The sequence below is a fragment of the Lytechinus variegatus genome, chromosome 18, assembly GCF_018143015.1.
Source record: "Lytechinus variegatus isolate NC3 chromosome 18, Lvar_3.0, whole genome shotgun sequence".
NCBI lineage: Eukaryota > Metazoa > Echinodermata > Echinoidea > Temnopleuroida > Toxopneustidae > Lytechinus > Lytechinus variegatus.
Window position 1 is genome coordinate 21,954,299 of NC_054757.1, and position 26,476 is coordinate 21,980,774.

General features: G+C 37.2%; 1 protein-coding gene across 1 annotated transcript in view; it reads right to left on the reverse strand.

The window, feature by feature from the left end:
- The window catches only part of LOC121431636 (rap guanine nucleotide exchange factor 2-like), a 137,690-nt gene that overhangs the window by 75,108 nt on the left and 36,106 nt on the right, over positions 1 to 26,476 (reverse strand). The window contains 3 exon segments of the mRNA XM_041629234.1: positions 8,909 to 8,984; positions 21,715 to 21,798; positions 25,082 to 25,209. Of these exon segments, the coding sequence (XP_041485168.1) occupies positions 8,909 to 8,984; positions 21,715 to 21,798; positions 25,082 to 25,209 (288 nt within the window).

Genomic DNA, 26,476 nt, shown 5'->3' on the forward strand with positions numbered 1-26,476 from the left:
TTTTTAAAGATATTTAAATTAAAACTCAGTTGAATTCAAGTGATTTTTTTGTCAGTCAAAGAAATAAAAATCGCTGAAAATGCAAATGAAATATACTGAAAAGACACGTTTTGTAAAATGATTCTGCAGAGCAAGTTGCTTTAAGGGCCATTGTGTGACAGAAGTTATGACAAATCGTGACTTTAAATTATTAAAATCTAAAAAATTTAGAGATTTGTAACTAATTAAACATTCAAAATCATGCATCTGTGTGAAGATACACGTGACTCAATTCTTTTTACCTCTGATCTTGAACCTGCATATTGGAGACAGCACAAAATATTTCCAAATGATAGCTGACTAAACCTTCAAATTTTTTTACTAAATCTCTAAAAGTTTTAGATTCATAACTAATTAAAGTCAAGATCTATCATAATTTCTGACACACACATGACCAAGAATGGCCCTAAAATGTCTTGAGCATAATTGATATACATGTATCTTTATTATGATTCTTTGACTTCAATAGTGGCCTACTTCAGACATATATAGATGTTGTTGAAATGTATTGCACAGATGAATGTGTTGAAAAGAAGAAAAATCAGCCAAAAAAATTATTAATCTCTTAGGCGGCAATGTTCTACAACGTATGTCTGTATTTAGAATTGTAATACATGTCCGTGATCTTGGCATAAGAAAATTGGTAGAATGCACCCAAATATCTTTTTTCATCAAAAGATATTCTATCTCCTTCTTCATCTCTTCCCACATCTATTCATATCAGATATCACCTTCACAAGAAGAGCCCAGTTCCAGATTTTTATTTAGGGGTAGTGAGAGGACGTCACCACAGGCTTTTCCAATACCCAGGAACCTATTTATAGAGCCCTGGACAGCATGAACGCTCCTGCACTTTATTGCACTGTCATTTGATGAGGGATGAAAATCTATAATCCGTGAGCGGAGGGTTGATAAGGTACGCGTGACCGCAGAGGTGGCAATAGGATTTAAAATCGGGCCATCCCTTCCTACCTTTTCCTATTCAACTCTGGGTTTCGAGGCCTTTCGATGATCATCTTCTTTTGTTCTATCAATCACTTGTTTCAGTTCAATATCCTACTTTTGACCTGCTGCCACAATAGATCAACTCTTCTTCTCCTTCTGTCTTTCTCTATCCTTCAACTAGTTTACTCTCGAACAATCTCAATCCTTCTTTTCTTTACCTATCACAAACTTCTATTTCGGTATAGGTATTTTCTCCCCCAAATAATTATATTTTTCATACTTTGTTCAATGGGCCTCCCCAAATTTGCTTGTACTTAAACCTGCTTTATAATAATAGCCATTTTTATATGCTGCGCTTTCCAGCATATTATTATCCCGTTCATTGGATTCATTTCAATCCCACACGAAAGTGCACAATTTCCACTCCCTGGGGAGCATTCATTGCATTCATCGCAGCCCCGAAAGGCCATTCATTTTACATATTACCAGTACCCATATTTCTTTCTCCTTCACTCTCGTTCTCTGTCTCTTCTTAATGTTTTAATATTTTCTCCTTATTTCTATCAAAAGGTTTTCCATAATCTTCATCATTCATGAACTCTCCTATCACATCCTTTAATAACATTCAGTTTACCAAAATTTAGCAGAGCTGAAAAACGAAATTTGGCAGAGAACCGAAGACTGCATTAAATAATGGCTATCTTCTCAAGGGTCATTAATGTAATATCATTTTCGGTTCTCTTTAGATTCATTTGAGCAGGGAAATCCTCACAAAAAAGGAACTCCCCTGGCTCCTATTTAAATGAAAATGAGAAGTCAGGTGTGATCTTCATGCGCAACCCTCTGAATTGCAAACCGAGTGCCCCATTCACAACAGCCTGAATTGTCAAATTATACTGATATTTTTGACTGGGTAAATTATCCAACAAGCTACAGTTCATTTTCATGAAGGTACAATTAGTAATCTTTTTAGGTACTTTCATTGTTTGAAATAGAATTCTGATATAGAAATACTCTGAAAATTCACTTTGCCCACTTGACCATGGACCAGACAGCCACTGTGCAGCGCAAGATCGACTTAACTCTGTTCCTTACATCGCTGAACGCCAAACAGGGTAGCAGCAGCTCCCATCTTTTAACGTCTTTTGGTCTGACGCAGCCGGGGTTTGAACTCTGACCTCCTGGTTGTTAGATGGACGCTCTACCAACTGAGCCAACACACCATTTTTTTTCTGCTCAAGATTACAAAATCATTGAGTGTTTCTTAGAAATAATGATATGTAGCATTTATTAGGCGGTGATATCTAGTTGCCGTTTCAATGGCACATTATATACTACACCGATTACAGCTCCAGCTGCTAAACGTGCTTGGTGCATTCAGGGAATTAATCCTGCCAGGTAACAATTCACCTCACCTGGGTGGAATGCAGCACAATGTGGGGAAATTTCTTGCTGTACGAAACACGGCACACGCAATTGTTTGGACCTGCTAAATATTTGAAACATGAAGCCGAAATGGTCCATGCTTTGAGTTCATTGCCTATATGGTCACATTCTACACATTTAATAGAAAGGACACAACTTGGAATGAAGCAGTCCTCATGATCGACGCCAGTGGCATACCCTTACGGATCAATGTCCATATGTGGATGGAGCCAAGGTCTAAGGTCTAATTGTCCCAGTAGAGACAGGATACTTCAACGCAGGCAGATAATGCAACAATGTACAGAATGAGCAAACATGGGCTGATGAAGATGCCCCTCCTGAATAACGAATCAGTTTTCATGCAGGCTATCTTACTTGCCCAGGAGAGCAGTCATTATCCCCACCACTCATCCATGCTCTTTTTAGAGACCCCACCCCCAAATCAGAAATTCTGATATATGTGTCTTGAAATAAATGTGGATAAACGACTCACATTCAATCAACAAACATGTAATCGATAGGGTATCTTTTTGCCTGCACATTTTATTTCCTATATATCAATTATCACCACTTCAAATGTATAGTGTATCTCATTCTGTTGGTAAACATTCTCCCTCTGGTTATCTCTCATCGACATTTGCTCATGGCATCAATTGCTTCGGGCTTTATTTCATCCAAGATTTAGTGTTAGCGTTTTGGGTTAGAGATTCCATTTGCAGATATACCTCTACGACTTGTTTGAAATACACATTGTAATGCAACATGGCTCAATTTAACCATGAAATGAGGGGATGAAAATGATTTACAAACCAAAAATACAAAGGAATTTGTCATCACACAAAACTTTGAAGTTATCAATTATCTTCTTTTTTTATCAGAAACCGATCTGAAGACTAATTTAGAAGCTTGCACTATATGATCACAAATTCAAAAGACATGTTATGCATGTACATGTAGCGCATGTACATGTAGCCAGAATAAAGAGCTTTTTTCCAATTCATCACAAATTAAGAGGAGAGGCATGATCAACCAGAAGCGAGGATGGTCTGAGAACGCGAGAAAACGGGGTCGAGAACAGTCATTAATTCCACGCTCGCAAGAAAACTGAAGTCTAGCAATTATTATTAAGGAAGGGATTCCAAAACATATAATGTGACATCGAAGTCATGATTACAAAAAGAATAAAAGCTTTTTGGGTTTATTCTGATGGAGGGGATAGCAGTAGGGTTTCGGTAAATCACAAAACATCCAACTGCAAATTAACAGATCTAGATGATTAACTGAATATCCCCAGTTTGCACACAAGGTATGAATGTGTGAGACAATATTTTGCATCGACAGTGAGATGACAAAAACCTTTTTGAATATTGATTCTGATTTTCAGTTGTCTCCATACTGATTACAAATTCTTCAGTTTTTAATTGGATACAACTCTCGTCCAATATTAATCGTAGCAAAATGCTTTGTGAAGGTTTTAAACTCAATCCAATTTTATTGACTTGATTTTAAGCCCTGGTACATTTGTCAATATCTGATACCGAGTAAGCAATCGCTGTTGCATTAAATCACAAATTTTAGACAATTACTTCAATCACTTGAAATGTCTTTGCTACATTTAATTTATGAAAAGGTTGTTGAGTTTCAGACAGTCGATGATAAACATTAAAAAAAAAAACAAGAGAGGGTGAAGTTGTTTTGGTGCATTCTGAGATTGTTATTTTTCGAAAAGTTCCACCACTTTCAAGAATCCCTGAACTCATCTCCACACTGTGACTATGTTTTCCTGCTTGACTTTAACCTTTAAAGATAGCTGATGATCAGCCCTTGATTGCACAATGGCCTCTTAACTCTCAAGACAGGTATCGTTAAAAGTGACATTTTGGCGACGACGTGCACGTTTAAGGCGCGACCGCAGTCTGGATGCGATTTAAAATGGATAGCTGACACCGCATTGTTATAGTTTCCCTGCTTCCCTTACGTCACTGTTGAAGACGCATGGGATCTTCTCTCAACTCCACTTTCGTCATATGGGAACGAGAACAACAAGTGATTCATGTCTCAAGAGGACACGTACTCATAGACAGAATGAGAACAAAGTGAGATAGAAGAAGAGATCAAAGGAGAGTGATAGATAGAGAGTGAGAGAGAGAGAGAAGAAACAGGAGAGAGAATAGGAATGATAAATAATGTAGAACAATTCAAAACAGAGGGAGAGAGAGGTGAGTAGAATGAGACAAAAGAGAAAAGAAGTAACAAGAGAGGGGGGAAGAGATGGATAACAGATTAAGGGTGACAGAGAAATAAAAAGAAAAAGATAGAGAGTACAAGACAGGAAGAGAGAAAAGAGTAAGAAAGTATAAAGAAAGACTGAAATGAAGTGATCAAAACAGACATTGAGGGTGTGGTAAAACTTGGAGAAAAGATAAACAGGTGAGAGAAGGGATAGAAATTTTAGAGACCAGACACTTAGCGAAATAGGGACAGGGAGAGATTTGCTAGAGACAGAATTTTTAAAGACAAAAAGAGAAAGAAATACAGAAATGGACAAAATAATGTGAGCCAAGAGCCCAAGACGGACTTCAACACTGAGACTGAAAGCAACAGAGGATAGGGAGATCTAAAGGCTGAACAACCCCACTCTCACAGATTCACTTGCATCAATCTTTGGTGTCCACCAAGGTGAGATACTGGCATCCATGTTCTTTTTCACTGCATAAGATGACTATGTGAACAAGTTCCATGATAGGGAGGAAGAGCGGGAGTGACAAATGGAAAATTGAAGAAGTGACACAAGAGCTGGAACCTATTTCCAAGAGCAGGTTAAGTACCGGAATTGAAAGGATTGTGTAATACCCTTGGGGTGGGGCTAAAGACTGCGATAGAAAAGGGCAAGAACAAGATGTTATTCACTCCTTAGCCAACATTCTCGAACAATTGTGGGTGCCTAAGTGCCAATAGACCCCCCCCCTTTTTGCACAAATTTACCAAAAATATAGAAAGTTTGATACGTTACTTTTAAAAGATTGCAGGCAGTATTCAGATAATCACACTTTTTCCATAATGGAAGGAATTTTCCCTTATTTTCCCAATACTGTGTGATGGTTACAATAAAAAATACATTTAAATGTACAATGGAATTCATTTATTTTGTAGTAAGGGAGATCTTTACATGTAATTGCTTTTTGAAAATGGAATACTAATCCAAGTTGTTCTTATGAGGCTGTGAAATCTAGGGTTATGACACACAGGGGTATGTGTAGTACTAATGTAATACATTTTGACATGAACGCAGAGATAACAGTTTAATGTTCAGCACTTCTCGACCTTAGGATCAATGCCAAGATGTTCTAATCCCTCTTGAGTTGTGACTAATTCTTGACTCATTTCATAGATCCTCCTAAATTTATTCTTCAAATCACAGCACAGCCATGGCTTTTTATCATGATACTGCATGGGACCTTCCACATATACCCCTTTAATTCCATTATTAAAGAAAAGTTTGCTTTCCCTCTTTTATATGCACAATCATTTAAAATCGGTTGTCCCCCCAAAAAAGTAAGAATATTATTCCTATTCTTTTTGCCAAGTTTCCTGGGTTACACATAGCTCTTTTTGGCATACTAATGAACGTTCAATTTGTAATCATCTTATCCTAGGTCAATTTATTTGTTTCTTTAAATACAACAATAACATGAATAACTTAATTTTCATACAAGAAATAACAATTTTGGTTACAGTGTAAATGCAGGTTCTCCTTCAGAGCCATTCTGTAACCCACATCTGTCAAAGAGACTAAATAATATCGTTTTGGGATTAATACCAACTCAGGGTTCACATCATGGCACTCATACTTCTGACATTTTGCAATAATCTTGTGACTTGTCAAGTCACTATCACTTATTAAAACGGCTATGCATGTTCATGCAATACAGTTACAGTTTTTAATTTTACCTTAAAAGCTCCCAAACTAATGTTCACATGGAACAGCACTGTATCAGTACCACAATTTCTTTATAAGCCAGTTCGTAGTTCCTTTCTGCGCATGATCAAAAGATTCTACACATGATCAGAAGAAGGTCATTTGTACTAAAGTGACATGGTGCTTTAAAATCTAATGAGATAAGCACCAACTTTGTTGTCTTGATTATTCATATTCTTTTGAATAGTTTTTTCATTATACATCCACAAAAAACAACAATGCTTCCACGAACGACTGGTACTTCACAGTTTGTCAAGTACATTGTGCAACATGCCAAGATATGCATTCAAAGAAGGAATGCAACAAATACCTTCATTAAGTGTTCATTGGTGTGCTATTCTAGTCACCTGGTCTTTTCAATTTCTTCATCCTGCTATGTAAGGCAAGGTTACGTAATATCTTGCTTTGAAATCTGCCTATCATGATGAAAGAAATGAAAGGTCATTTGACCAAAATTGCCCATGAAGTAACTACGAACTGGTCTATTGCTTAAAAATATGCCAGCCTGCGAAACTGTTTTGGGAAACTTCTTGACAAACACTGTAGTGATGCGGTTAACACCTGCGAAACAGACTCAAGACCTGCCACACACTGAAATCTTCAAAAATTCATAACTAGGTTTATCTTTGATGAATTCTCGCCAAATCTTCACCAATGTGTTCCTTTTTTTTCCTGCTTTTATCAAAACCAACTTCAAGCCAAGGTGGATTAACTTCGCCTTTAAAACCCTGGATTATTTCTCGAGCCCAATGATTATGAACACAATTCTCAAACGGAATTAAGCTGGGCTGAATTTGTGCGCTGAGCTTCACAAATGGGTCCTTGGAATAACTTCCATAGAGAAAGTGAATGGCATGGGATATGAATGAAACCAGACAGAATCACCTAGATGACGCAACATCAGACCAGCCAACCTCTTGAAGTGAAAAACTGTATTCTGTGATAAAAAAAACTTTATTTTTCCCCTCAAAAGTGTATCTTATAATAAAATGCTTGGCGCACTCGCTCATTGCGGTGCTCAAGCTGCATGCAAGCTAAAATGCGCACTGCTCTTGCACATGAAAAAAAAACCATTGAAACATGTGTATATCTCACCCTGGTTTTAACAAAATGATTGAAATTTTTTTTATTAACTTGTATGTTTCTTATGTTTACTGTGCTCTTTCCTGATTCATCGATGGTGAAGACAATCATTTATCTATACTTCCTACACAATTATAAATGATTTGAGAGCCGAATGAGCTGGAGTATGATGTCTCTACTGTTAGTGATTATGTAACAATTGGCTATCCATACTTAAACCACAAATTTAAAGTTAAACCCGAATTCAGAATACGGGCCATAGTTTTAGGGTTCAATAGGGTTTTATGTCAGGATTAGGTTTAGGGGAGGGTATAATGTTAAACCCCCACAGTTGAAGTTGGCCATTCGATTAGTGTGTGGAATTTCGAGCGGAGCATTTGTCACCGGAGCAAATGGAATGGGACCGATCACTGAATGTACATTAGAAATACATTACTTCTCATCAAGCTGACATTCTCGTGAATAATTCAACCAAGCCAGGGTAGGCTCCGCCACGGGGACTTCAAATCTAGGCCCTCAACATGCAGGTGATTTTAATGAATAGCAAGTAGCATTTCAAAGGGAACTCTCTCCAAAATATATTGCATTATTATTAAAAACAATCTTTCTGAGATGGTGTGAGAGTGTCATTAGAAATGTGTGTACTATTTGATTTTGGAGAGCAATGTTAGAAACATGAATATTTTTTGTCTTCTTTGATTACTGATTTTTTTTTTATATTTAGTCTCCATCTGTAAAAATTATCAAAAGGAACCTAAATTACCTCATGAATGAAGATAAATTAATGCCCCTGTGGCAAAAGTGATATTAAATGTTTTCAGGATTTGATCGGATTTGTGTAAAGTATAGTGAGATGCAGGTTAGAAAAGCTGCTAAAAAATTATGCCAAATAGATACAACTTTCAAAAACTAATAAACTTAAGGAAAAAAATATGTATGAATAGGATTTATTGTACATGTAGATGTTGCATTAAAAGTTTGCTGAATTCTAAACCATATGTTATTTTTTATTTTATAGTTTTAATGCTCTTTTTTGCAAATCAAAACAATGTTTATAAATGTAGGTCTACTGGTAACAATTAATTGGATTTTCTGTTTTGATTATTGAATATCCCTTTATCATATTGAATACATGAAGCTGTGACCTCTTTTTCCATAACTGAGATGTTCTCTATGTCAACTACAAAAATAGTATGTGTGCACTATTCCTCATTCACAAAATAGCCAAACCTGGATTTAATAAGACAAAGATTTACAAAAAAAATGTAGTCAAATTTTGTGAAGTTATGTCTCAAATTATAAAGGAATGCAAAATACCCTTTCTTTAAAATGGGAACAATTGATATTTATGCATTCATTTGGGTCATGAAACCAAATATCATGAATTTATTATTTATTTTAAGGAAGGGGTGTTTTTTTATTCCCTATCTTACTCACCACAAGAAGTTCCGAAGGTTCTAAAATCAAACAGTCTGTTCCTCGTCTTCCACTACCGGATGTTCGTTTACCAAAACTGTGCAGAAAAAAAGAAGAAAATTAAAGATGTATAAAAGCATATAAGATAATGAATACATCATATTCAGCTCCTCTATCATCAAGGCCAGGGCCTAACCAGTCTCCAGATTCAGACCCCAATTGGCAATCTAATTAACCAGCAAGTCTTGAGAAAACTCTAGCAGTAGTTCCAACTTGGAGAAGCTACAGTACATAATTCCAATGACTCTACTGTCTGAAAATTCAGACTGATGTTGCATTTTGGACATTCATAATAGTAATAGTGCCGCAGATTTAAAAGTCTGTGTTTTAGAGACTACCAAATAGATCTCCTGGTAATGAAATTAATGAAATACCAAAATAATGCCAGTTTCAGCACAGTCTATAGAACAAAAATGTATAAAATAGTTATATGCATGTAGGCTTTTATGGCATAGATTATGTTTTAATACATGTAATTGCTATGATGTGGAGGAAAGTTACTATCAATTTTGAGGTCAATGACATTCGCAATTGGTCTGGAGCTGGTAGTATATACACAGGATGTACCACCCTGGCAGACACATAATGTAAATTGACATGGAGTCAATTATTTGTGTGTGTCATATCATAATGAAACATCAAGCTGTGTTCACATGAAGATGATTACACTACTTACTTTGTGTTGTATTGTGATGACACATTGAGCTACGTTCATAAAAACATGACCACTCACATAACGAAACATGGTGCTGTATTCTCATGAAGAAGATTACTGTACTCTTTTTGTTTTGTATTATTATTACAAAATATTTAGCTATGTTCGTACAAAACAGAATACTTTCATGATGAAACATTAAGATGTGTTCACACAGAGGGTTACCTCCTATAGGTTGTTGTACCATAATGAAACATGGGGCTGCGTTCACATTAAGATGATTACTCTTTATGTGTTGCAGTATGATGAAATATCAAGATGCATTCATACAAAGATAGACTTTACAGTCTTTATAGCATATCATAGTGAACCATCAAGCTATGTTCACATGATTAATATTCTTTATTATATTATGATGACACATCAGCTGTGAAATTACTTTGTATAATGTCATACATTTTAAGAAGTAAAGAGCTTTATGCACATGATACTTAGTTTGTATGTATCAAATCTTGGTATACACAGAGACCTACACAATACATAAATCTAACAGAATACTTTGTTTCTCCCCTTTATCTCATTTCTGCAATATTTACAAGTGTTCTATCTTAAAATTGTAAGATTAAGCAATGTAATAAAATCAATAGCAATTCATTAATTGACATTTTCAGTAAAGCAAACAGATTAGAACAGCCCACCAGAAACACCTATTAATAATTCAGTACTATTCATTAGTCTATTCATCTACAAACCAACAACACATATCTTTCATTAACCAAGTGATCCCATAGAAATGATGCATCGCTTCACTGGCTTTTCGGAATTCTATGGACACAAAAGGTCACGGAAGGATGGATAACTTATGGCTACCGAAGGATGGTGTGAATCAATTTCTTTTGTATTAATGGTTAGAAAATAACACAACTGACAATGAGCAAAAATTCCCTCGTTTTGTTTCCTTTCAAAAGGGAAAAGGACAGATGACAAAACAGAAATGTCATTCACATAGATATCATACTGTTTTGACATTTGGGATGCATTGATTTATATAGGACTGGAGTCTCCTGCTATAGTAGAGGCAAGTTGATCTTTTGGCCTTTTGTTGATATTTTCTTGGAGCATTTCTTTTCGACAAGACACCATTCTCACTACTGTCCTAATACTAGTTACTGGAAACTAGTTTAACATGTAATAACGGTCAAAGCGGTATGGACACCATTCTCACTACCTTCCACAACTAGTTGAGTGGAAACTAGTTTAACGTGTAATGAGAATATTCGAAGCGATCTTCCAAACCGGTTCAGAAAACCACCTCGCGATGTAGTTTTCAAGATCGCTTTGCCTCGTTAAACTGGTTTTAGCATAAGTGAGGACAAAAACGTTCATTGCATTGCATCTTGGTATAAGTTTTATGACATAGAGAGATGAATTTTTCTCAAATTACGATTTTGTAATTTTTTTTTTTTTTTTTACAAAAACATATTTAAACAAAAAAATGCCATATTTTGGTTGCAAAAACATACAAAATACGGCCAAAACGTACTGGTTGGCAGGTCTGATAACACATAAAAAATAATTTTTTAAACCATTTTTACCCTGTTTGGGAAATTGGACCACCTTATGACATGCAACTACTTGCATTTCATGAAATAAGAACCATCAAAATTCAATTCAAGTTTTTGGCAGCTTTTTTCCATGAAATTGTCATAAGATTTAAAAATTATCTTCCCAAGTACAGCTTTCTAATCAATTATTATTGACCGCAAAAAAGGATGATATGCATATGAGAGAGAGTCTGGATTCATGGTTTATTCATTCTCCCCATAGGAGCACTTAGCGAAACCAGTATTCACACACATAGAAGGCAGTCTGCACGCACAGACTCAAATTTGATAATTTTACAAAGAATACCATGTCTGGGATGGAGACTAGAAAGAACCTACATGTAACCTACAAATAAAAACAAGGAATGGAATGGAAATGATGTGCATCAAATAGAAGTTTGGTAGAAGTAGTCACAGTGCATGAGTGAATGTAGTCTCCTGGTTGAGACTCTGAATTATGCAAAAAACTAAGGGTCTGGTGCCTTCAGACTAAACAGAATGTAGATTCCCATCAGCCATATTTGATCAGGCTCTTCATTCTCAAACCTTCATTACATGAAAGTTTTCATTTTTAGAATTAGTGGACTACTATGACAATAGGCGGTGCTGCACCAGCCAGAGTTTGCTCAATCTCAAGATTTTAGCCCGATCGGCCCTCTTCGCGATTAATCTTGAGATTCAAGAAACCCCGTCTCCACCATCTCAGGAAGAACGATTCCTGATTGAGCAAGGCATCGATGCATTATGGTCTGATGCTGTGATAAATAATCCTGGGTGCGTCTCCACCTGCAAATTAGTGCGATAATTTGCAAAATAGTGCACTATTTTGCAAATAATCCCAAGTTGACTTGGGATTGCAATCTCAAGATAAATACTGATAACTAGCACGATAATTGCGTCTCCATTACAAATAATCTCAAGATTGTTCAGATCGGGATGATTTGCCAGATCAGAAACAGCGCGCTAATTTGAAAACTTGGGCTGGTGCAGATGCCCGGGGGGGCCACTTCCATTCACGAGTGGATACCATGCGCGACCATGGGGCCTCGAAAAGCACCCTAAACACGTAATTTCCATTTTCTGAAAATGCACCCCCTTAACAAGTATTGGCGTGTGAAACCCTACCCTTAACAAGTATTGGAAACAAAACGATACTCTTGGCAAATATTCCCTGAAATGAACCCCAATAAACAAGTACAGGAATGTTTTATTGTTACGGGTCGTCGGCTTTACCTTATTTGGTTTAGTACGACCCCACCTTCTGACCTTCTACACTTCGCTCAAATCGGACTCTAAACACGAAGTTTTGGGGCAAAAAGGACATCCTTTATAAAAAAAAATTAATTTTGTTTTATCATCCCCGCATATTCGACCCTAAACACGTAATTTTCCTAGCGAAATAGATACCCTTTTTTCATTATTTTTGTGTTTTTGACACCCTTATCACGTTACGTACGTAACGTGCCCTATCGTGAAAAAGACATCCTTTTTACGTGTTTTTTGGTCGCGCATGGTATCCACTCGCCAATGTAAGTGGCCCCCCCTGGTGCAGATAGCCCTAATAACGTCATGCAACTCTGAATATAAAGTTTTAGTAGCTTGGCCAGGGTTTGTAATTTTTATTTTTGGGATGAGATCAAGAAAATAGCCAGCTACTTGCATCTTCATAACAAATAGAGTACCAAAGTCTGACGTCATGATCAATTTTCACTTTTTGCATATCAGGACCGATTCCCACCAAATTTGGGCTGTGGGGGGTTTTCATCACGCTCTACAAAAATATGGTATCAAAAACGCTGAAATGCTAAAAGGTGTTTTTGTGACATCATCACTTCGGTTCTCTATAAACCTCAATTATGGAGAGCGTTTCATGAAGCAAGGAGTCAGTGATCAGAAAATCAGACCAAAAATTTTTTCTATCAGCCAATCAGATGCAACGATTCAGTAGCTCATATTAGTCAGTGAAAATCATTAAAACCGAGACTGATAACAGGAAGGCAACAAACACCGAGGATTTCAAGAGAATTTCAGTATTTCAGCCTATAAATGGCTGCGTCCACTTCAAGAATCACAACTTTCAAACACCTTTCTGTCAAACCACGGTTTTTCTATAGTGAGTACCCATAAATCTACAAGTATATTTGTTTTGAAATCTGAGAGGTATTTCAATTTGCAATGGATATTTTTTAGAGAAAAATTTCCTCTCAACCAATCAGGTGTGAAGATTTCAGTAGCTTTTAACAGGTGCCTGTCATTCAGAAGCAAACACAAAGGTGAATGGTGGCAATCTACAGGGTGACCTTAAAGGCTTTGTTGAACTAGTCTGCAGGCACAGACCCTGATTGAAACTTTGATCAACAGGTGTGTCTCCACGCAAAGACTAGCACATACAAAACTTGCTGTTTCCATTCAGGGCCTTCAGTACACGGCATGAGTAGGCTGCAATTCAGACCATTTACTCGAGTGAAGGGTTTGCACAGCGGACTATTGTTGAACCTGTTAATTGAAACAAGTAGCTTGTGTTTGAAGCTCCTAGATTGAATGGGCCAGAAGTATTTTTAACATGGTTATGTGTAGGTAATACCTCTGTGAAACTCAGAGGAAACTAGCCTTAACAAAAGGGAAGGGTGATTCACAGGTTCCGAGGAAGGGGGGCAAACACCAGGTATCCCTGGCATTGTTCCACTCTGGTAGGGGGTCAAGTTCAAGCACCCATGGGGGTAAACAGTCAACTTATGACCCATATTATTGAGAATATACCCCCCCCCCTCCTTGAGTTTGAAAGCTTCAATAACTCAGATCTATGGCTGCGTTTATGCGACCTCGACCCAGAATCATGATTTGAATCACCATTTGAATCATGATTCAAAACAGCAGCATGAATCACGATCCGACAGAATCAGCGTTTATACGACCATCTTTCTAACGCTGTTTCTCCCTGAATTCGGGCCGATCCAGTGCGCATCACAGTGCGCAGTTTGACCCAGGAAGTATAGGTCAACATTTTCGCACGTGTTTCTAACTTCACGTCGGCTGCTAGATTTTTGCTGCCGCCGGAGCTAACACGCGATCGTTTGTGCAAGTGCAACGCTTACTCGGCTTCCGAAAAATAAATCTTTTACTTCCAGAATTCCGTGTATTGTACCTCGTATTGTTTTTGATCGGGAACCAGAATTGGTCATCATCCTCCCTCCCACCTCCCGATCGATTTTTCTTGTCTATGATGGTCCTGTACTGGGCACGAATTCTGTTAATTTTGTCTCGACAGGCGGTGCCACATCTCCGTTGAAATCCCTCCCTCGCAAGCGCCGCTGAAAGGATCGTCTTATTTCTGTGAATCCCGGTAAGGGATGCTTGTGCTTCAGGCTGAGCCCAAAGCACAAGCAGAGCCCTGAGTTCATCGTCAGTCCAATTTGTGCCTTTGGAACTTGAAGAAATGATGGATGAAAACAATGAAATATACAAATGACGCTACAGTACAACCCCGGGGGTACAATACACAGAATGATAATTCCTAAATGCTGGCAATACTCTGCTACACGAAAATTAACCTGCACGAAACACAGCGCGCACCTTTGAGTCGAACCGGAAGAAGCACGACACAATGACGTCATAGAATCATGATTCAAATCACGATATCGTTTATACGACCTTTTTCGATCATGATTCTACAGAAACGTCTTTCCAAACGCCCCTTTTTTCGTGTTTCATGTTTGTGATTCTAATCATGATTATATTCAATTTCGACTAAACGCAATCGTGATTCTGCAGAATCGTGATTTGAATCATGATTCTAATCATGATTCTAGGGTAAAAAGTGTCGAATAAACGCACCCTATATGATACAGAGTCAGTTGATAAAAAATACATAATTTTTTTTTTTTTTTGGGGGGGGGGGGCAGAATCCCAAATCTACAAATGTGATTGATACACAAAATAGTACGATTCCTGTGGGAGAGAAAGCTTTCTAAGGTGAAAATTATCTACTAAATTGCAGGTTTTTTTCTATGATATTAAAAGTTCTTTCACACCTGCAAAATACCACATATTTTCTGCACATGGTCAGTTGTGAGAGTGTGCGATAGCCTTTTGCTTGAAGACAGAACATATACAAACTGTGGTACAACTGAAAAAGAAAATATTTCTACACTATATTTTTTCCGGTTTTTATCCATCATACAGGGACACTACCACAGCCCATAATGTATAGGCCTACCATTTCTGTTTCCTTTCTCCTCATCCTACATGAAGTCCCCCTCCCATCATCGCCTTCCTCTTCCAATAAATCAATTATACCATCAAATATTTAATTTCCAATCAATTCGCAACAGTCTGCCAACAGGAGGAAAGGATATTATATGTTCCACTCATGAATGAAATCGGAAAGTAATGAAATTCATCCAAAAATGTCCCTTTTCTATTCCCCAATGTGTGATGCGGTTTGCCCTCATGTTTCATCTCCAGAGGTAAATTGTCTGACCTCTGACCTTTGACCTTAACAGTGGGTTACAAGGTCAACTCCACGGGGAGGCTTAGACATTCAATGATGTATCAGTAGGGCTCCAATGTCTGTGTCACAATACAACGAAATGTTTTCGTACAGTATACTTAGTATGAAATTTCAGCGTATGACTTTTAATCTTCACACAAAGTATGGTAAAAAGTGAAACCGCTTTGAATGTCATCAAAACAGATTGAGGAGAAGGCCCTGTTTCTGTTCTCCAGCTATTCCATTACTGGTTCCTTTTTTTTAACTTTACATGTACACGTTTCCTAATGTTAGTTTCATTGTATGATTGTATCTTATTTATAGGTCCATTGTAAAATATGTATAGGCAGGGCCTCTATGTAAATCAGTTCTATAACTGAAATGGCGACCTGCATAAATAAAACTGAAATGAATACAAAAAATTAAAAAATATAATGCCGTTCCTTACCCTTGAAATTTTTTTTATTACAAATTCATATGAAAATTGACAATTTTGAGGCAATGGGAGGAGTTTATTGTTTATGGCATGCAACCATTACAGATACAAAGAATTGGGAAGAATTGCTACCATAGACACCATTCTCACTACATTCCTAAAACTAATCTACTGGAAACTAGTTTACGGTGCTGTGAGAACGGTTGAAGCAGTCTTGGAAGCGAACTTCCAAACCAATTCGGAAAACCACCTCGCGATGTAGTTTTCAAGATCATTTTGCCTCTTTAAACTGGTTTTAGCGTAAGTGAGGACATAAATGTTCTTCCGGAAGCGATCTTCGCACATTTTGAGCGCGCTACTCCACACGACAGGTGTAGAATGTCTACGCGGCAGTTTCAAATTTCGCGTGAAAAGTGTCACCCCACTGAGAGTGTTTCCATAGCAATAAGATCGCTCTATGTGAAGTGATTTTGATAACCACTTTCGTGTGATCAAGTGTGAACACTAGCAAAGCGATCTTCCAAACTGGTTTCCGGAATCGGTTTCTAGTAAACTACATATAGTTTTAGAAAGCATAATGAGAACGGCCTCATATAATCCAAACATTCAGAAAACTATTCCAATTTAGGTAACACTAGGTAGTTTGAAGTTAGTGGTGTAGCAATGATATTGATGTCAAGTTTGGGCCTAAGAACAATGTTTCCATTTTATTACTAAGAAGGATTTACAATTACATTGTAGAAATTTGAATTACAGTCCTCATTGAGGTTACATAAACTTGCATTAGGGCAGCAATATTACAGGATTTTGAACAACGACCTTATTTAAAGTCTAAATCAAAAGTGCTACCTATATACAGACTTTTATCTCAAGAATTGATATAATTATTAGTCTAATAAAAAAAAATTGATAGAAATAAAGAATAATCTGCAAATAAAATCAAAAGTTTTTGGTTATGGATGTGAAAATAACATAAGGCCTTATACATGTACAGTTGTGCTCAAAGTTTAGTGAACCACACCAAAAAATGCACTCCTTCATGTTTATGTGTTAAAAGAAGACCATGATAATACAATAGGTGGTTTCAAACCGCCTCGATCACAAGAATCCCCGTTAAATTACGAGAACTTTTTTAGGCTGAAAAATACCCATTAATTATTCCTGCATTCACACCGCCCTGAAACATACCCCTTCGGAATAAGTTCCTGAAGTTACGAGCATGCGCAGTATGGTCTGATAAGCAGGCAAGGCGCGAGATTCAAAATCACTAGCCCAGCAGCCACCCACGGCGCCGCACCCAACGACACGCTGGGCTAAAAGTTCCCGTAATTTGCTTTCACATCGCCAAAATACCTGCGACCTTGGAAAAATCCCCGCGAAAGTTCTTGTAATTTCGCCAAGTACCTACTATTTAGCGGGTATTTTCTTTCGGGGAGATTACGCATAGTTTGCTTTCACATTACCAAAATACCTGGTATTTTCTGATCGGGGTAAATTTCCCGATCAGAGAATACCTGGAACTGACGAACTTCGAGGCGGTCTGAAACCACCTAATGTTAAATGAGCCAAAAAGAAACCACTTTATTGAATATAATATTTCATCACCTGACATCACAATTGAATACATGTATCTAAAAACATGGCAGAACTTGAACCCTTGAAATATGTTCATTTCCGGATGGGGTTCACATACTTCTGAGCATCCCTGTATATACTGTATGTACATGAGTATTCAATTAGAAAGATATCAGTGTTCTTTCTATAATGTCACTTGGTGTATATTCTGGGTCGTAATCAAATTCAAAGAGTAATTTCTTGAATGCACGCTCAGTTAAAGGTCACGAGGCCTTTGAAGGATGCCAATATTCTTGTTTACTGCACTCTTGAATGGTGAAGAATAAGACCTGGCACACCGGTTTATCAGGGTTCCCAGCTTTTAAAGAAAACAAAATTCCCTGATGAAGTTTAAAAATTCACTGATAATTATTTAAACCCATTCCCAGTTTCGGATGTTTTTTAAGTTGTTGCAGTGAATTACACGTAAAAAAAACCACTCCATCAGAACCAATTATTCAATGGATTTTGATTTGATATGCATCAAAATATAAACAAGAGTCTGACTACCATGCTTTTGACTTATGGGCCAATGAAAATTCCCTGATTTTTCCCTCATTGAGGAATTTTCCCCCGATTTGAGGTATCTTTTATTGAACTCTCTGATTTTTCCCTGACTGGAAAAAAGTAAATTCATTTTTCCCTGCCTCCACCATTGAAAGAAGAGCGATTCCTGCTCTAGCAAGGCATCGATGCATTACGGTCTGACACATGAATAAATAATCCTGAGTGCATCTGCACCTGCAAATTAGTGGGATAATTCGGAAAATAGTGCGCTATTTTGCAAATATCTCGAGATTAATCCAGTGAACTCACGCGATAATTGCGTCTCCATTACAAATAATCTCGTGATCGGGATAATTTGCTGGATCAGAAATAACACACTAATTTGAAAACTCAGGCTGGTGCAGACAGCCCTATATTGTGAGGAGTAGCGCGCTCAAATCTAGTTTCCAGTCAACTAGTTTTAAGACGGTAGTGAGAACGATGTCCTAGACATCCGTCACTGAAAACATTTATGCAAGCTTGTGTCTGTTTTAAAAAAAATTATGTACAAAATATCCATCTATTTTCTTTGTTTAATACCTTTAAATGGATTTATAAATATCAGCGATTTTGCAATGTATCAGAATTTATCTCAAAATTTTCGCATTTAACAGCATCGGACTTGTAAAAACAAAGACAACAGTTGCGGCTTGTGCCTAGATCATAGGTTATGGGGTGAGGTGGGATGCCAACCAAAGCTTGACTCTTAATGAAGTGTCAGAAGCATCGCTGTGGGACAGTCAAGAAGCTACGAAAGCATGAAACCAATATCATGATAATCATAAAGGCATTCATAATGTAATTGACAAGGATGACGGAAGAAAGCGATACCGTACCATGAATGTGGCATGGATGAAGTTACTATATGAAAGGGGACGGGGGAGACGCATCCCTAAAATCCCCCAACCCCTGCCACTCATGTAAGTGTTATTTATCTGATTTCAGTTGAAAAGGTTTTTTTTCAATTTTCAGGATCTACTCTTCACAATTAACTGTCTAAATCTGTAACACTGGATGAGCTCCATCATTGAATGGGGATTTCCCAGGGTTCTTTTGAGCATTTCGAGGGCTAAATCACCCCCAGCCCCTGCATGGGCAATGTTTTTTTCAGATCTAATCACCTTTCAGGTAAAAAAAAATGTGGAAATAAAATTATTAATGTTGAATATTCTGTGGAATATAATTGGACATATTGTCAGAATCATCTTGGATCAGCACGATTCGGGATTACTGTGGCCCCTCCTGGTTGGGTCTATAAGATAATGCATAATCCCTTACGTCATTTACCTTGATACAACTTATAAATCTTATAAGATCCTTATCCAGGATATTCACGAGATTAAGAAAATCTCCTTTAAATGGAATTCAAGGAAGAAACACAATCAGTGCCCAGTAAACTAGTTGATCATGATTTTTTTTTGTACAATTTAATTGCAGCGACCACAATATATCAATAATCATGAATACAATTGTAAGATCAGTCACTACAGCTTTGTGTAATACAGGACCAAGAATAGCAAAACAGAAATTATGAAGCAGTGTGATTCATTTCTTGTGTTTGTCAAAGGTTTAATCATTTGTTGTTTAACCATAGGATGTGATACCCTGAGAGAGAGGTCATGTCTGGGTCAAGATGAAGTTGTTTTTGTTTTGAAAGGGTCTGTGCATATATATGTAGGCTGGTGGATCGGACTCTCTGTTACAAACACGGGGTTGTCATCAGACCGGTTCTTCTCTTCTGCGGTAAGGGATTCCTTGATGCACTCAATATACTCACCGATTGGCTTCAACTTCTCAGGTGGCGGATTCAATCCAGGAACGCTGGCTAACTTACGAAATCCAAGCCAGGTTCCTCAATCCACCATGGATGGCATATTCACCCAGGTTTGTCCGATTGGTTGCGTTTTACCCGTTGCTCAATTTCTGATAAGGCCAAGTAAAATAAGAAAGTAGTTGATCGTCCTCGCGCGCATCACTTTTGGCCGCCGCATGAAAATTTTTGCTATTTACTATTTTCTAAAAAAAAAAAAAAAAAAAACTCTCTCGCAACTTCAAAAACAATTGCAAAGTCCGATATCGCCGTAATTGCAAGAAAGAAAAAAATTCTGATTTGTTTTTTTATTGGATTTTGAAGATACCATCATAAATTAGCGAGGAAATAAAGTTTGCAAACTCGGAAAAGATCGCGGATTTCTTCATTTTTAGTGCATTTTCGGGGACCCCGCTTACTGAATCTGAACTAATCCGTCGCATGCTCTTGAAATATGGCGCAGATAAATCAATTCTAATGACGTAATTTGTATTTCAGCGGGGTTTTTTGGTGAGTGATAGCGCCTGTACTTAGATGTGTGTTACGGTGATTGTGTGCTTGTGACTCTGTTGGGAGAACTGCATGTGTGCTTGGATGATGTGATTGACTGTGCTGGCGTGACATGTGAATTTGTGAAATGCATTGAATTTTCTGGCGAGTTTTGTAATGTCAGGAGGCAATGCATCGAATATTCAATGAGGGATTTAATATTCAATATCAATTTTAAAAATGAATAAAAATTGAGCAGTAGTATTAAACATTATGTAAACGAACAAGCACCCGAAAACTGCGATGCGAAACCATACCCAGAGCTACAAATGAGATTGACTCTGGAAAATTGAACAAGACTCCATGACAATAAAAAAGACCCCCCATGCATTTTTTTACCCTTACATAAATTAAAATGTTTAAATTATTCACTTGACATGAACATTCTGTTTGACAACAATACAGTACCAGTATACATCAGTAATAATTCATCAATAGATTTTATTTTCCATAGATTTCCAATCAATCGTAGATATTCATACATATATAATAATATGTATATATATATTTCTAATCATTTATTATTACTATTGAGCATACATCGATCACATAATTCGAGCTTGACATGGCCTGACAATCATTTGAATAAAAAATAGCAAAAAAAATAGTAAATAGTAAGGACCTCCCTCATCACTGATGTCAAAAATCGGACCGAGAAAATGCCTCCGTGTTCTTAAAAAAAATAGTAAGATAGCAAATAGCAAGGACCTCCCTCATCACCGCTCTCAAAAAACCCGGACGATCAACTATCTTTTTTTACTTGGCCTAAACATGTCAGACACAGGGCCTTGTCTAAAGGCAATATGAAATGGCGCTCCTGGTGTCACATGGGCAATTCCGTAAAATAATCAACCTTTTTGTACATCTGCCTCCCATTTTTCTCAGGTTTTACTTCACTTCATAAACTGACATTACCGATTGTCAAAAGAACCAGAAACCAGAGAAAGAAAATTTCATGAAGGTCTCACCTATATGGGGTCGGACGTACATATTTAATGGCATTGCCCAAAGACATAACTGTCTGTTATTAAAATACATGTATATAAAAGGATATAAGAACTAACCTGCTTCTTGGTAGGTACATGGCATGGTCTATGAACACAGAGCCCGAGAGGAGTATGAACCAACATGTACTTAGGTCGTCTCGGCTGTAAAACAACAATAAAACAAAACAATAAAACATTAGGAAATTCAGATACATGTTCATTCAATCTGATCAACAAATGAGTGACGTGGTCTAGTGGTTAAGACTCTCGTCTTTTGATATGAGGTACATGGGTTCAACTCCTAACCATGGCATGCTTTCCTTCAGCAAGACATTTACCCACATTGTGCTGCCCTCGACCCAGGTGAGGTAAAGGTGTACCGGCAGGAGGTAAACCTTCCTCACCGAAAAGCTGCGAGTACTGGAATCGGTGGACTAGCATAGCCGCGGAATTAGGAGCGCCTTGAGCACCTAGCAAGGTGGATAGGTGTACTATAAATCCTATAGTGAGAAGTTTGCCCTTCATTGTAGCAATAATCTTTGATTGACAACAATACATGATCATAAGAGCACTGAACATTTTCCTCTGATAAATAATCCTGTCTTTAGACTTTATATGAAGGCATCTAAAGGCTAAGAATATGAATGGCTTGTTTGTCCTCAATAATGCGAAGATAATAATTCAACAAGATCAGGGGCCTTAATTGTCACTGAAACGTATCTGGACTCCTCATAAAAATCACAAGAAAATGTCTGGAAATAGGCTATGGCCATGGGTGAATCTTCTTTAATATGATTGGCCAAGATTAAATAGAGCTTTCTAACTCTCATGCAAGCATGTTAACTTTATCCAATAACTTGATATGAATATGAAAAGCAAGCCTTCAGGCTACTGATTATAAAACTTGTAGAATGGATTTAAGCAGAGTCATGTTCACATGGCATGTCACTCGTATTTCAAAACTTTACAAAACTTCCAAGTTATAAATGCCTATCTACTGAGATACATGTAGAAAATATGTTTCACATTGTCTGTTTCTGTGTACTAAATATGAAAACATGCACAAGTGAATTTACAGCATTTTTAACTTAGCCTGTACCTAAATCAAGATTCGAGGCCCCAATTTATTTGTTTGCACATTTTGGATGATGTGGGGAATAGGAGGGATGGTCGAAGACATCTAATACCCCTTTCATAAACCTATCCTCCAATTAGCAGCCTAAGAGTAATGCGGATAATTCAATAAAAATTGCGTTCATCAACTCCGAAAATAATCTGCACTATTTTTACGAGCGCCCATCCTGAATAAGGAGGATAATCGCAATGGCAACCGCACACAACCCCTCCGATGCGGTTGCATTGGAAAAGGGTGACCTTGTGACCGCACCATGGCAATTATCCGCATTATTTGGAAATGCGTTCATAAAGTCAAAATCTGGTCCCGATGCTGCTATTATGCAGATAATAGCAGCATCAAAATAATGCGGTTAACTCTGGTCCTCCTCCGATTTTACGACCAAATTATGCTGCTATTAGCCGCATAATTGGGTTTATGAAAGGGGTATAAAATCGTTTTCAAGTGAGATAACATCAAGTCTAAAATGGAATTTTGATTGGACAACTTCTTAAAAAGTGATTTTAGTTGGTAGCATAACACTCCCATTCCCTGCTAAAATGCAAGACTCTGACGTGTCTGAACGTATAGATATCGTAAGATATGACCAGAATGTTGCACTCTGGGAAGGAATGTGAATGAATGAATGAATGAATGGATGGGGTAGATCTGGGCCCCATCTTACAAAGAGCTGCCATTGATCCGATCAATCGCAAAATTTGACGGCCAGTAAAGTGTATTATGCATGTTTGTTCAAAATATATTTAACCCACTATTGTGGTGGGTTTGTTTTAGAATTCAGTGCATGCAGGAGATAGTTATTTGTAGATGAAAGAAAAAAAATCATACCAAAGTAATTGAGAATTCTAATCTTAGACAGATATGAAGATAATCACGAGAGTTCGTTGATATTGCTAGAATTTCTTAGAATTTAGCTTGTCGTAATATCTTACAGTGTGTCCAGATTAGAAGTAAAATCTGAAAATATGTTTGAATGAAAATGCATTTTGACACATGATTGTTCAACAATTGCTCTTTAGATTGAACATGATGGCAATCTCGATCATGTTCATGATGACATCACAATGAACAGATTTAATTGTGTGTTTCAAAGGTGACATTTAATCATGAGGTCAAACTGTGCGAGAACGCTGCACAATAGTTTACATTTCTGAGCTAAAACTCAAGCCAAGCTATCAAAGATTTGCCACTAACTAGTAGTAATTTGAATCATTTTTTGTGCGATGATTAAAGGTTGCATTTCTGAGCTAAAATTTTGTATGAACGCAACCGAACTTGCCAAAGTCATTGATACACCTCTTATCCCTTGTTTCCCCAATTAAAGCTAATTAGTAATATCTGCGTGAGTCAGACATAACTTCTACAAGGAACTACATGTACATGTAGTTCCAGGGACGACCTATCTTCCTTCATCAACGTCATTCCCTCTGGCAGGCAAAGTAAAACACCTCACACAAATTGGACTAGATTATTACATGCATAGTATGAACTTGCATGTATTAGTCAGTGAAGCCATCAATCGTGAGGAAAGAGTCTGTCCGCTCACTGTCATCTAAATGACAGACAGCACCTTACACGCTACATAAAAGGCTGCATGTTTACGTTGATGACTGTATAATTGTTCACAATACACGCCGTTAATCAATTACTGATCTTTATGCCTTGTATTCTCACTTGGTATCCAAGTTGTATAAACAGCATAATTCTTTTTTTGAACTACATGTAACTATAAAATGAATCAGTCAAAAATCAACTTTCATTCTTCAAATTGGCAACAGATATATTCCTTTCACTACAATATTTTTCTTTTAAAAGTTTGATGGAGATTGCTTCAGAAATGCCTTTTAAAGAAGTTAGAATTTCTTAAAGGGGAAGTGCACCCTGACAATTAGCTGGTTAATTAATATAAAACGAATGATAGAGAAAAATCTGGTGAAGGTTTGATGAAAAAAAAAGAAATTTATGAAGTTTTTGATTTCTGATGTCATGTGCGAGCAATTCAGATCTCATGATGTATGGAGAAGCTACTCATCTGTGATGTCAACAAATCACAAGTTTACTGTAAACATTCATTCTTCATTATTCTTTGACGGATTTTCAACAAACATTCACCGATATTTTTCTCAAAATTTTCTGCTTTTATTACATGTAAAGCAACCTACATGTATCATAAGAGTGAGCTTCCTGTTTAATATTTTTTTTTCTTGAGAAAAAAAACACTACATGTAACATTTTTGTCCTGTCCCACATGTATTCACGAGGGATTTTCGTGCAATTAAAAAATAAGATGATAAAATGGATGAAGCTTACCAATAGAGTATATCATTTGCTTCGTGACGTTCATATCGTACAGTTTTCGCTATCTCTCTGATGGCGGGTTCCCGTAATGACCGCAGCGCCTCCAGATCATGGAGATGAGCAAATATACACTGAAGATCCTAGTCAAAAGAGTTGGAGAAGGAAATGAAAAGTGATTAGTATCTTGTACGTAATATATACATGTACCAATCAATTTGAAAGAAAGTCTTACATTTAATTAACGACAAAGGAGAACTTTCACAGACAATAACAACCTTCGCAATAACTTGTAGGTATTCATTCGAAGGCAAACTCTGTCAACAACAACTGGGCATTGTGGCCTATGCCTATAAGCCAAGGTACATTGTGGAATTTATGAATTGACACAGAGCAGGTTTGAGGTTCAAGCCCTGGTCACGTCTTCCAGATGATGATGTTTGATTTCAGTCTCACACATGAATAATCATATCCAATTGATACATGTCTGGAAAATTCAATCACACACACAATCAATATTGATTTTAATAGACAGGGATAAATCACAAGAGTCAAACACTGGTGACTTCATACAAAGAAGATAGAGCCTACATGTATATTGTAACTTACATCATAATGTAAGAAAGTGAATGCACAACATGGGCAGTATGCAAATTAGTGAGGCAATGATGTCACATGCTATATTTTTCGGTCAGTACAGTGTAGATCTTTTATACAACTCTATGGTTTGGATGATAATATAGAAAACATAAGGACAATTGAGATTGGACAAGTAAGCCTATTGCTTATAAGATTCAATTTATGGAAGAAATTTGATCTTCATTGGTATTTCCATTTCAAACCTAGTCGATGCTTAAATCGCTTAAGTATCGACCAATCTTCAAACTTTTGTGCAATTCCATGATAGACTTTTTTATATTGCATGTATATGTCTTTGCATGCGTATGTGTATGTTGTGCTATGTAAGGAAAAATGCCATCATATATATTTGAGGGATTCAACACATCCCAGAAAAGGTCACACTGCAGTGACATTTGAATCACTAGAATAATTAGGTCAAGTTCCAGTCTGAAATACATGAACGTTAATATGATTATGAAATGATACTTGTAATGCATATTTATGTTCTAATAACAAATCCTGTTCAATGGCAGCCCGGGGGGGGGGGGGTCGGCACTCACATATATATGTTGGTGGTATAGGGACATGCCGCTTTGATGACCCCCTTTGTCAGACCCAATTTTTAGTTCTATAGATACTCCGAACAACAAAAATTCCATTCAGAAGCCGCTCCGCCCCTTTCGCTGGACCCTTGTTATGAAACGTCTCAGTTCCCTAAGCCCTGCCAGAATTATCCAGCGTGAACAATGTATGCGAGAGCAAAACTCTATGGAAATCCAACAGTGTCAT